The 13174-nt window shown below is 42.3% G+C and overlaps 1 protein-coding gene across 2 annotated transcripts; it reads right to left on the reverse strand.

Moving 5' to 3' along the window:
* Window positions 1-1108: 1108 nt before the first annotated feature.
* Window positions 1109-12627, reverse strand: PRDX1 (peroxiredoxin 1). 2 transcript variants are annotated; one of them, XM_067301159.1, is made up of 7 exons: window positions 12325-12627; window positions 12149-12213; window positions 5701-5817; window positions 4499-4652; window positions 4080-4202; window positions 3073-3203; window positions 1109-1488 (listed from the first exon to the last, which is right to left on the reverse strand). In XM_067301159.1, the coding sequence occupies exons 3-7, from the start codon at window positions 5804-5806 to the stop codon at window positions 1403-1405; spliced, it is 600 nt and encodes a 199-aa protein (XP_067157260.1). In that variant the 5' UTR covers window positions 5807-5817; window positions 12149-12213; window positions 12325-12627; the 3' UTR covers window positions 1109-1402. The 2 variants fall into 2 exon arrangements, with proteins under 2 accessions (XP_067157260.1, XP_067157259.1); XM_067301158.1 differs by lacking the exons at window positions 12149-12213; window positions 12325-12627 and adding an exon at window positions 8843-8946.
* Between the last annotated feature and the right edge of the window lie 547 nt (window positions 12628-13174).

The raw sequence follows: 13174 nt of genomic DNA on the forward strand, positions 1-13174 counted from the left end.
ACATATAGATCACAAAGCTATAATTTTCATTTATAGTGGTAAGCAATAGCTCCTTCCCTCTATCCCCAGTGTTAGGGTTCAGGATGTTATTTTATGGCACCTGTAACCATGAAGCTACACAGCAACTCAGCTTTAGTTTAACTTAAGGCCATAACCATGCACTTTGAGTTTTATGATATGCATATAATCATTTGGAGTACAAAGAGGAAAGACAAGGCTGAACACACCTGAGTGCCAGAATTCATACTGCTTGTGCAGTCAGTATTAGGTAAGATCAAAAGGAGGCTGAACTATTACAGCTAGTTTGTGGTCATATGATTAGCTAGCATACTCTCACTCCTCCCAGGACTCCCACTCCATGCAGTGGGAAAGACTAGGGTTGAATGTGTTGTGTATCCAAGGAAGTTCACTTTTCAGAGTCTAGTCTTCTACTCCTATACCAGTATAGACAGTCTTCAAATTGGATGTTACCATTCCTAGAAGTTTAGGATATGCAATCATAGTGATGATCAAGCTAAATGCAGAAGTTAGTAAGTTTTCACTGAGGGTGAAGATACATGTGGCCTTTGTCAAACACACACATTTGTGCTCCATGCTCTGGGCACTGAAGTATTGCTCAAGTTTGACAGACTAATATCACCAAACCATTTTCCTCTTCCCAAACTCTTCAAGACTTCAGCTTTGTTCTTTGAATGCAGTCCAAGCAGCTGAAGTTAGAATTTAAGTAAGTGTAGTCTGAAAATAACCATCTTTGCTGTACTAAAGTGCTTATTAATAGCTTGTGTTGCTTCTAATATCTCTATTTTAATGAAGCACTAGAAGGGCATTGTGAATCTAGTTGCCTACAGACAGCTCAATGGACTGAGCTTTTAAATACTAGCCAAGATCACTAGTCTAAAAGTTGCCTAGTCTAAAAGTTGCTTTACTGAATCAAGTGACTATGCCACAACCCGTATATTATGAAGCAATATCATTCCTGTTCCTCTACAAAGAGTAGTTTCTGTAGGTTTATGTTCTACTGAATGATCATTGACCAGCAGAACAAAGGTAGAGCCTGCATTGCTCCTTCAGCTTTCTCAGTGACTACAGATAAAAACAGTAGACAGTATGCTCTTTCCACAAGTTTAATAGAGTTACAAAAGGATACTACTGCTCTATATGCAACACATGACTATCCACGTACACTGTATTGTCACTAAAGTCAGTGGGGCATGTACAGATAATGATCGTTAGGATTTTCTATGAAGGTATTGTCAACAGGACAAGCTTTCCTTCAAGTAAAAAAGTTACAGTTTATACCTATAGCATGATCCCTCGACTCAGATGCAACAATTTAGTCAAAGTTCAATAACTGATGCTTGCTCTTTATGTAAGGCATACTAGTTTCCACTTGGACTGAAATTTATTTCTGCTTCGAGAAATACTCTTTACTTTTCTGAACATCAGGCTTGATTGTGTCACTGCCAGGCTTCCAGCCAGCTGGGCACACTGAAATGATAAGAATGTTTAAGTTTTACTAGCCATTCCTGCAGAACATGTTTTATACAACTGTAAAGCCAACTAGCAACTCAAGAATTGTATACAGTTTAAGAAGTTATACAAGGTACATTATTCAGTGTTGCAATATATTCAGTTCTTGTTTTCCTCATTTTATTTGCGCGCTTGGTAGTAGCGACTCAGGGAACCAAACCAATCCAAGGAACCATGCAAGTTTGTCTGCTGACATCTGTACCTCCCCTCCCACCCACATGGTTTACAGAAGCCCAACAGCAAGGGAACACGAACTCCAGCAGCCTAGGTCCAAGAAAGGCTTTTTAACTATTAGAACACATTTTGATGGGTTGGGGGCAGGCAGCGGGGAGAGGGGAGACAAGTTGAATTGCTTATAGTTCCACTGTACGGCTATCAAAGGACCAAAGTTGTAATAAAGTTGTTCTATGTAGTGCCAGACAAATTACTCAGCAGCAAAGAAAAAAAAGAAACTCAGTCTCAAAATTCCAGTGACCCTCAAGTAGCCTTTTTTGCACACAGCCAAGTAAGACTCAATGCTTGCTCCATACAAGTCTGGAGTTTTTAGCTACGCTAGTCTCAGCTTCTGAGTGTTGCTACATACCTTACTCTGGTCTAGCCTGGTTTAGATCAGAAAATACAGTCCTAGTTCTGAAGGAAAAGGGCTGCCAGATTTTTTGACTACTTGAGGGCATGGTAAACCCCAAGAGGCTTCATTTAAGACATGTGACAGCTCTATCATCCTATATTAGGGATGTCTCCTTAACTGAACTGCAGGATGGCACAGAAGCTACAGCAAAGACACAATAGCAGGTTGTTTTATTAAAATTGATTTACCAGCTCTGAAGCAAGCTAAGCATGACCAGTAGCAACATCTGTCATTAGTGGCTGTATGGCAATTCTGACCAGTCTTTAGCTAGTTTCCATAACTGGTTTCCAAGCTTTCATCTGCAGTTCTTTGTTGTATTTCCTGCAGAAAAGCTACCAGCCTCAAGCACCTTAATACTGCTCTTGACCTCTGTGCACAGACTCTCTCATCCATTTTCCCCTTTGTTTAGTATCACTACACATGACCACAGAGAAAGACCAGCAAGCTTTCTGGGCACTGCAGTGCTTTGTCCAACAGTAAGACTACTTAGCAAAATGCACTGTAAGTACTGACAGCCCCAACTTACCAGATTTGCAGAGTCTAAATTATGCTTGCCCTTGCAGGCAAAATTACAGTCTATGTTCGTCAACAATTGCATCTCAAGTATTCTGTCTCTCATTGAAGGAAATATTTAAACTGATTCAGTGCTGGACATCTTAAGCACATAAGGACTGTATATTTCAATATTTGCTCAGCACTCAATGGACTATTAACTGGAACATGATAAATATAGTATTATGATGCCCTTCAAGTAACTCTACAGACAAACTTCATTTTAAGAGGCACATTTACTTGCCATGCATGGATTTATATATGTACTTAATACCTTTCAAATCAAACCTCTATTTAACTTTTCTAGTTGAAACTGTTCTATAGAAAAGCATTTTAAGATTAGAAAAATTAAGAAGCCTTACCTTCTCCATATTTATCTGTAAACTGGAAAGCCTGCACAAGTCTGAGTGTTTCATCAACAGAACGGCCAACAGGAAGATCATTGATTGTTATCTGCCTTAAGATCCCCTTCTCATCAATTATGAACAGACCCCTACAAAAAAAAAAGTTAAAACATAGCTTTTAGAAGTCAGTTTAGCCTGAAGTGTTTTAATATTCAAGTTTAGTTTCCTATCATGACACTGTTCTGTGATCTAGTACTACTGACACTTCTTCTTCTTCCACCCTCCCCCCAATAATGCCTTCTGTGTACACAAGGCATTGAATATAAGGCTCAAAACCATTACTGTTTCAACAGGAGCTGGGAGGGAAAGGAGGTAAGTCGCAACACTTATGCAGGAAAATAACACTCCTATTTAAGCAAAATATTGTCAGAAGAACAAGGGAAGAGAGAAACCAAAGGAAAGTGAATTGAAGGAGAGGCATTCTTCCATCAAAGGAGCAACTACACACACTGTTCTCAAAAAAACACAATGGCTGACTGGCCAACGTCCTCCAGTCAACATCACATTAAAAGTTAGAAGTTCAGCTCCCTCAGCAACTTCAACAATAGCTGAACACAAGACAAGGCTTGGGTTTTAAATCCCTGTGTACTTTAATCACTGAATTATACCAGTAATCACTCTTCATGACTTTGTAGGTCTTGCATTATATTTACAGAAGCTAACCAGCTTACATGACACTCCTGTGCTTACTAGGTAGGTAACAAGTTGTTCTAAGTAATACAGTGATCAAAGCAACACAGTATGCATTTACTGTCTAACTTATCAAAACTGTGAAGTCTAAACACTAAGGAGAACCATTTAACAACTCTTGTAGGTGTCCAATAGCTTAAACTAGTTTATACCTAGAATAGCCAATAGTTTCAGCTTGCAGAAGACTTTCAAGTACATGCAAATTGTGTTCATCTGATGTGTTCCATGTATTGCAACATATGGCAATACTTTAAGTTTACCTTATTGCATATTACCTGTATGCAATACCTTCATCCTCTTTAAGTACACCATATTCTTTGGCAATGACGCGGTTTGTGTCAGAAACCAATGGGATTTTCATAGTACCCAAACCACCTTGCTTCTTAGGAGTGTTGATCCTAAAATAGAAAATTCAGTATTATGAAGAAAAAAAGACAGTTCAGAGTTAAGTATAAGGTATCATAACAGACACTGATCCTTTCTTCAGTACTGCAATTGGTCTGCCATGAGGCAACAGAAGAACTGACCAGTATTCTCAGTTCTGTTGTAAAGTACCTGTGCTACTAGTACTTCCTTAGTGCCTTTATTTGATATTTCAGTAGGCAATGTTAGAGTTCTAAAACGCTCAGGATTCAGTTCTGGTAATAACTGAGCCTGTCAGAACATTATATTTAGTTAAAAGGCTGATTCTTACCAGGCAAGGTGGCAAAAGTGAGAGTCAACAGAAGCTCCAATTACTTCACAGTTAATTTTCTTGAATTCGTCAGCTCTGTCACTGTATGCAATAATTTCAGTCGGACAGACAAAAGTGAAGTCCAGAGGGTAGAAGAAGAACACAACATATTTTCCTAAAAAAGAGTAGTGTCACCAGTTAGTCTTACCTTAGTCTTTAAGAGTTTTCATATTCAATAGCATAAACATTCAGCTATCCACAGAGGAGAACCAGCTGGGTACAAAAGTACCTTTAAAGATTAAATGATGAACTGCAGGTGCCTGTTTGAGGCCTGCTGTACAGGCAGCAAGCCCTATAAAGCCCACAGGGGATTTTCATTTCAGCCAAATACCACTTGCAACACTATCCAAGGTCATCCTACAGCTAACAAACAATACAAAACCCCTACTCGAGCAAGGTCTGCTGAACTGGATGCTCAAATTTGACAAGGAACATCCATCTCTTGGGTCTAATCCCCCAGGCTGGCTCAGAGTACCACCTAGTACCTACACCAGGAGACCCTACAGTTGGATTACTTACAGAATGTGGGATACCATATGTCTGAAAGAACAGAGGCCAGAAGACATTTCAATTGTTTAGGTGACTAGTCTACACCTAATAACTGCCTTTATGAAGCCTGAGGGCAAGGAGCTTCCAGCTAGAGATGCCTCTTTCTAAATTTATTTGCATCAGTACTTGATTACTTAAGCCTTTCACTTGGATTTAATGAACTTCTTCCTTTGTAAGGCAGACATTTTTATAGTACTCTAGAGAAAGGACCTTCATTGGTTAGCTGAAAGAGCCTACTTCCTATTGCCAGAAAACCCTTAAGAGACAAGATATTGCTGTTCCACACAATACTCTGGAGATGTTGCATCATTTTTTGTAGCGTGATAAAACAAGCCAAATGAGTCTGATCCAGCATTACAGTTTAGGGGGAATTTTATGTTGATGAGCAGGAATTATAGTCGGGAACATTTGGCCATGTGTCACAGCTTCCCCATAGCTTTCTAAGTCTTCTCCAGCCATCACTCAACAGAACTGCTGCACAAGTTACATACTTCAGTCTACTAGCAGTGGTCACCATTACTTTGAAACCAAATCAAAGATACATTACTCAGATGTCCTTCCCTCTTTCAAATATGGATACTGATTTGTGTAATCCAAGAAGCAGATATGTTTACCTTTATAGTCAGAGAGTTTGATGTCTTTAAATTGTCCATCTGGCATTACAGCCGTGGCAGTAAATTCAGGGGCTGGTTTTCCAATGAATGCCTTTCCTGAAGACATCTTGATTTGTTCTAGAAAAGAGTTAATAATGACACAGTTAAGACAGCAGTATGTTTGTACCCAAAAGCAAGTATTCAAAGCATCTTATCAATTTAGATTGAATATCAACAGGGACAATGCATCAGCAGTTGGTCTTGCAACACAAGGCTTAAGAGCAAGATTAGTTTCACATTTGCCATTTGGGTAGTCCAGTAAAAGCAACATGTTTTTAATCTCAAGGAGGAATACAATCAGATTCAGATAAACACAGTGTAAGTATCCAGACCAAGCTACTAGCTAGACTGCTAACTGTACAAGATTTATGGATCATTAGTCTCCTAAGCAAGTAACAGTAATTAGTCCTCTACCAGACTGAGCTGTTATCTGGTCAAAGATAACAGAGTTCTAGAGCATTCAATAAAACTTCCAGTTTCACTTTGAGTAAGTTAGTCTAAGTTTTCTAATTTTTAAGTGAGGAGAGCCTTCAAGTTTACAAGGGAAATTAAGACCTTGAATTTTATCTTCCTATTGATTCTGGAAGAAGAGAACAGTTGTTAACCTCCCAAAAACAATGCCCTATATAACTACACTTCAGCCTTTTAAATAATTGATCTTGTTTTATTTGCAAATGGAAGACTCGCAGTGCACTTGGGAATAACATTTTATGTTAACAATTACAGTTATATACCAAGTCTTAAACTAGTAAGGCCAGGGTTTAGGTGTTTTATTTCCCCCTGCTTGCTTGTTTTAAGTCTTCTAGTAAAGAGGGGGTATAACAACTGGACAAACACTGTACTTCAGGCTACCTGCCTTAAATGTTACTGTCACACATTGTACCAGTTTTTGTACGGTGTTTCTTTTGCTCAGTCTGAGAATGCAGTATTTATCTATCACCTTAAAGTTTCAGTTGCTTCTGAAGTGTAATTTTTCAGAGAGATAACACTTATGAACCTTATTTCTTCAGCTCACACAGAAACATTTTGAAGTTAATTCACCTAATCAGTGTTATAAACATCTAGTTGACTTGGAGACACAAGCCTCTGAAAGGTTAACATGAGTCTCATCTTGCAAGGGAAAGCAGAGATTCAAGGATCCCTCTAAGTCTTGCTGGCAAGGCACTAAATCTGTTTTTAAGCAGCTTGAGAGCACCTCATTTCTTGGCTCCTTCTCCTTTGGCAGCCACACTCCTCCTAAAGAACTAGTCCAGAAGTCATAAGGCTTTAGTTTCCAGCTCAAGTTTAAACTTGCCAGTTTAGCCTTTTTACTAGCACCATTTTATCTTTGAAAGGTTCTCTTGCATATCCTCACAGTATAGTCATAGATAGTAATCAGCTATATCTCAGCCTTCACCCTTTCAACTCCTTCTTGCAGCAAGCTCTTCAGCCACTTGTTCATCCAAGCAGTTCAACTGCAGCACACATATGAATGAAGGTGGCCAGAACCATACAGCATGTTCATGGGATCTTACTGAAAAGGTGTAGTTGGATAACATTAATACTCCTGCTGTACATCTAATGTAGCCATGAATGCAGATGCAATTCTAAAACTACAGTTCTTTAAGAGTGGGAGGGCAGCCATTGCACAGTATTTCCTTTGAGACGCCTCCAACTAGTGAGTTTTATCTTATAAGCAATAGCTGTTTAGTCTGAAGTGCATGACCCTGCATTTTATATCATTAAATTCAATTTTTTTCCCATTACTCAAGCTCAAGGTCATCCACTTGCTCAGTAGTATGCCAGTCCTCCTCTATTTGTCCCATCAGCAAGTCCCCTGGAACATTTTACTAGGGATTCAGTGTCAAATAAAAGCTGTCAGATTTGCTCTTTGATACTCCCCCTTTCTAACCTAGAAGATATTGTCCCCTTTTCATACAACATGGTGAGGTGTTCAATGTCAGCTTAGGAGACATAGCTGCACTGTACTGCAAGAGAGCCACCTGCTTCCTTTAGAGCACCCACCGCAGCCTGCCAACATCTGCTTCTCTGTGCAGGGTTAGTATGTGTTCTCACATGTTCTGCTTGGTCCTCTAACCACAGCATTTCCTAACCCAATGTGACAGAACACAGATTCAGTCTTTTATTTCCTTTCATCCTAGAAGAGAGGCATATAGACACTACAAGTCGAGTGCAGTTTAATCAGGTCAGAATATCTTTCAGTGCTCTTAGTTGCACACAGCACCAATTATCTCCAAATTGCAATTATCGTAAACTAGTCCAGCACTCTAACCAGAAATTCATAGCTTTAAGATATCTGAACGATAGTGGAAGGGCATTTCAAAACACACCGTCAAGTATCCCCCTTCGCTACCTTCAGATTGTCACAAAAATGCGGTTAAGTCACCGAGCTGCGGTCAGAAATTAAGAGTGATATTGTCACAGATCTCCTCGGTTCGCGTACACCGCAGGCAGGTAGGCAGACCGCTAAGCTTGCTTCGCCGAAGCGGCGCAGAAGGAAGAGCCCGGCGGCCGCCGGCACGGAAGGTCACTGAACTGCTCCGTGACAAACGCCCGCTGCCCCTGCACGCCCGCATGGCGGACTCCTCCAACCCAGCACACGCCCCCTTCTTTCACGCCTCAGGGCCAGAGGCCTACGCGCCTCTGGGGCTCGTCACTACCCAGCCCGAAGCTCTAGGGGCACCAGGGCGCTGGGTGCGCGGAGGGCCGCGCTGCGAGGTGGCCGCTCCGCGCCGCTGCGCCCCGGCCCGGCCGCGCGGAACACCGCGGCGCGCCCGTCCCAGCGGGCAGGGCAGGGCAGGGCAGAGCAGAGCGGAGCGGCAGGCGCCCAAGCAAGGGTTAACCTCCCCACCCTCCCCCCACCCCCACGAAAACGGGAGAGGGGAAAAAACGGCGGCAGAAGGCCGGAGCACCCGTCGGGGGAAGCCTGCAAAGAGCGAGAGCTCGCCCCGCACCCCCTCCGCGACTCCATCCGCGCAGAGCGGAAAGCCAACAACATTTTGGGGGGAAAAATAAAAAATAAAAAAATCGGCGCGCAGCCCGGCGCCCCGCGGCAGGCGCACGGCCCCTCGCACCCGCACCCCCCTCCCGCCGCAGCGCTCACACAAAGCGGCTCGCAGCTCCTCCGCACGCGCCTCGCCTGCAGGAAGCTCCGCACTGCCGCAGCCCCCGCCGCGCCGCCGCCTTTATAGCCGCGCCGCTCTCGCGAGGCCGCGCCGGGGCCCCGCCGCCGCCGCCGCCGCCGCCGCCCCCCCGCGCAGGGGCAGCATGACTTGGCACATCGGCCGCCCGCGCTGCCGGCTTGCTCGATAGCGGGCGCCCGGCGGCTTATCTCGGCGGCGGCGCTGCCCCGGCTGCAAGAGCATTGCAATAAATGGCGATAATTGTGCGGAGAGCGTGCCGGGAGGTGCCGCGAACACATCCAGTGCAACAGTCATCAACAGTTAACGGGAAGGTGATTCCAATGGCTCATTGCAAGAAGAAACGGTTTTTTTTTTTTAATGCCTTAATATGACCAAGCTATAATTAGTTGAAAGTCAGTAGCCAAAAAAGAGGCAGAGGACACCCTGGATTTTGAACGAGATTAAGATGAACATGACTGGCGTGCCATTTAGGTGAATGGGGGTTTTGCCATTGACTTTAATATCAATAAAATCAGACCTTCTATTAACAAAATAATGTATGTGCGCAGAAGCTATTGCATATGGGGAGGATCAAAACTTTTATCACCTCCCTCTGTTATAAACTGCCTCTTCAACCTGATACTGATTCCTAAGGCTTTAATTGCTTCCATCAGTGGGAAGCCTGGTGCAAGTCGTGTAAATCAGGCATAAACCCAAAAATTAAATTAAGCACGATCTCTGAGCTGGGTACAGGGAGCTCTGTACCCTTCCCAGAGCAAATCTACTCTGGGACATTTAGCCTGAGTGAATCCCATGCACATTGCATTTGGATCTAAGACTGAACTGAAACAGACCTTGCATTTTTGATTGAGGTACAAAATTTGAATGTTAATATTACAGTTTTATTAACTATTTAGTGTTAAAGGCCATAAAGGACATATCAGCAACAAAAGGGCTTGCTTTTGTCAAAAGTGATAAACTTGTTCACCAACTGACTTTTACTGCTTGCCTGTTTCACAGTTTAAAGTCATGTTCCTTATACCTGTTAAAACATGATTACAAATTGCAATGTGGAGAAAACTACAAAGGATTAACAAACCTTAAATGCTAAACAATATAATCTACACTACTATGTAGTGTTGCTCAGTGACCAAAGCTCTATGGTGATTCACCCAGGAGATGGTTGGTTTCAGTACCAGATTAAATTACTCCTTTAACTATAAAAAGCAACGTAACATGTATACATATATATAAAAAAAAATGAATTCACCTTAACGCAAAGATTTTATCTACTGTAATCTCTATTGTTACAACACGCTTAATCTTTTATAGAAAAGAAAATAAACTTTCTTAATGTGGCTAAGTCCATGTTATGACAACTGAGGTCTATAAATTGAGGAATGTATATACCTACCTATCAACTCAGGCCATGCACCCTGAGAACAGGTTAACCCCAGAAACTTCAAGCAGTCCCATTAAAACCTCTAGAACAACGTAGTCTCGCTGCAACTCTAACAAATCTACCAGTGGACAAAGCAGTAGTGACTTTCTCATGGCTTCAAGCTCCTTTAATGCTAGCTATGCTCATTTCTCACACTTGCATAGTATAAATATTTTGCATAGCTACCACAATGCAGTTTGTTCCAGGTTTGTGCCTTAAGCATTTCATTTCCATTCATATGTCCATGGCCTCATTACTTTTGATTAGTTTCTGAGCTGCTCTTTCCAAACATCTGTTTCTGGAGGTTTTGGCGTGAGAAATGGTCAGAGCTGCTCCTTGTTCAGTGAGCAGATATGTTTCTGTAGCCTCTTTCAGTCTTTAGATGTAAGATGCTATTTAGAAAACAAACTGAAGTTCTTCAAGAAGGAAAGGGCATGCCTTTCACAGGTGCCAGAAGAACAGAGCTCTCTCTATATCTCGCTTCTCCACGCATCCCTCTTTGCGCAGCGGATTAGCCTTGGTGTCACGCTCTGCTAAAATAGCTGCCAGACAGGATCATCTTGTACCTGATTAGCATGGAGCATCAGCAGACCAAGCTTAGGTCTCTTTGCACCCATACATGCAGATATGCCCAACATACATAGTTTATGGAGAAACAAAGAGGAGCAGGCTGGCCCTGCTGTGGTGGAGCACTGAGACTGTCCTACAACGTTCAAATCAATAACCCAGACATATTTTACAGGTATCATTTTGATGACAGCCTCTCCCAGGCACCTTGTTTGGGAATGGGTCCATGATGTGACAAGGATATGCCAAATAAATGCAAAGACATAGGTCCTATTTCAGGACACTAACGTATGTTTGGGTTTCCATGTATTTTGTTGGAGCAGAATTCGAGGATTTTGCATAAGTGTATCTAGGACTTACGGAGTAATATGAGCCTAGTCAGAACAGTTGCTTGAACTGGGCTTGGGCTACTAGATACCTGGCACAGGCAAACTGAGCATATACACACCAGTTTTATGGCACTGGCTGTGCAGAGATGATCCAAGCATGCCCTCTAAATCCAGCACATTACGAAATTACCATGCATGTTCTGTAGAGCTGATCTCTGCACATGCAGAAAGCCTGCTGAATCCTGAACATACTGAATTTATAGTATATGTACAGCACCATCAGGGGCATAGTAAGAGTAAAATCCTGACCTTCTGTGGACAGTGGAATATAATATAGGCAAAAAGTCTAATGACTGAAATGTTCAAGCCCCTGGGGCGTATATGCATAAGCAATTGGTGCACATTACATTTAATGAAAACAATTACATATCATTAAATATACAAAGCACGTATTTGCTTTTTCTTCTTTAATTCAAATGAAGACTGTGTTTCTAGATCAAAATGTCCGTGTTACCTTTTCCTTCCCTAAATACCTGCTTTTTAATTAACAATTTTTATGGCTGTATGCTTGGATGATCACTATCTTTTGAAAACAAAAGGATTTTCTCTTCTTTCCCTTCTCTCTTTTACTCCCTGTATGTTATTGGAGGCTGAGGTTTGTTAAAGCTTTCATATTTAGCATTCATATAATTCAAGCATCTTCTACAGTGTTAAGACTGTTGTTTTTAAACGATCTGTGATTGGTGATGTCTCCCTAAAAACAAACCAAACCCAGCACTCTCCTTCCCCTTTATTCTTTCCTCCTTCCCAGTTTTGTATTTCCTCTATGTTACTTTTTGTTGTCTTTTCCTTGAACTCTCCTTCCACTTGCCTGTATTTTGCCTAAACAGAAATGCACCACAGAAAAATCTGGTCATGTGAATGCCCAAGAGAGGAATTAACCTTTGTACCTTTAAGTCTCTGGCGTGATTTAAGTCAGAACAGCAATAAAAGAATCTGCAGCAGAATCGTCTTTCTGAAAGGAAATAAAATCCTGTTCAAAGCTCTGTTAGGTATATATTTTGCCTGCACTTCTGAGAGGAGCTTACAGTACTTTTCAGATTCTAAAAGTTTATAAAATACTTACAAGAATGGAAGCCTGGAGTAAAAGTCAAAACTGGTTGTAATATTCTTAGTTGTGGTTAAGTTTAAATACACAGTCCAGTACACTGAGGGATACTCTTCTCTCAGTTACAGGCCAAATTCTGCTCCTCTTGAAATCAATAGTTGTAGCTTTGACTTGGCAAGATTGTACATACTCAGTACTGATGATTCCATATTAAATTCAATCCTTTTAAATCTAGTTAAACCTTACTTTCAACCTTCTTGCACAAATAAGGAAATGCATTCCTGTGCACCGGCAACAAAAGGCGCTCACGCCCTCTCAGGAACAACCGCTTCTTTCTCTTTATGGCACCTTTTAGCAAAAAAGGGAAAACAAAATGAATATAACCAGCACTGCGCATTCCCGGGGCTCCTAATCTTTAGGACTGCACATTAAAACAGAGGAAAAATTCTGTCTTCCTCCCAAAGTACCTCATCCTGATGGTTTTGTTTGCAGTTTCCCTTCGGGTGCTGCAGACCATCAGCCGCGTTACTCCGTGTGCCGCAAAGGGGAGAGTCAGAGCAGTCTGACTTAGCTGTGGGGACCCAGCACCCAGCGAAGGGAAAAGCAGCGAGAGCAGAGCCGGGAGTCAGGCGAGAGGGGCTGCCACGACGGCCCGGCAGGCTGGCGGCGGGCCCGCAAGGCCTCGCCGCGCGACATGGCCGCCAAGCCCAGAGCAGGGGCCGGGAGGGGAAACCTCCCCCCTTCCCAGCGGAAACACGCAGTGCCAGATTTATTTATTTATTTACTTATTTACTTATTTGGGGGGGGGGTAGTATTTTCCTGGAAGGAACTACGTCGCATTTTCCAAGCGGGGGGACACGCTTTGCAC

This window comes from Apteryx mantelli, chromosome 8 (genome assembly GCF_036417845.1).
Source record: "Apteryx mantelli isolate bAptMan1 chromosome 8, bAptMan1.hap1, whole genome shotgun sequence".
Taxonomy (NCBI): domain Eukaryota; kingdom Metazoa; phylum Chordata; class Aves; order Apterygiformes; family Apterygidae; genus Apteryx; species Apteryx mantelli.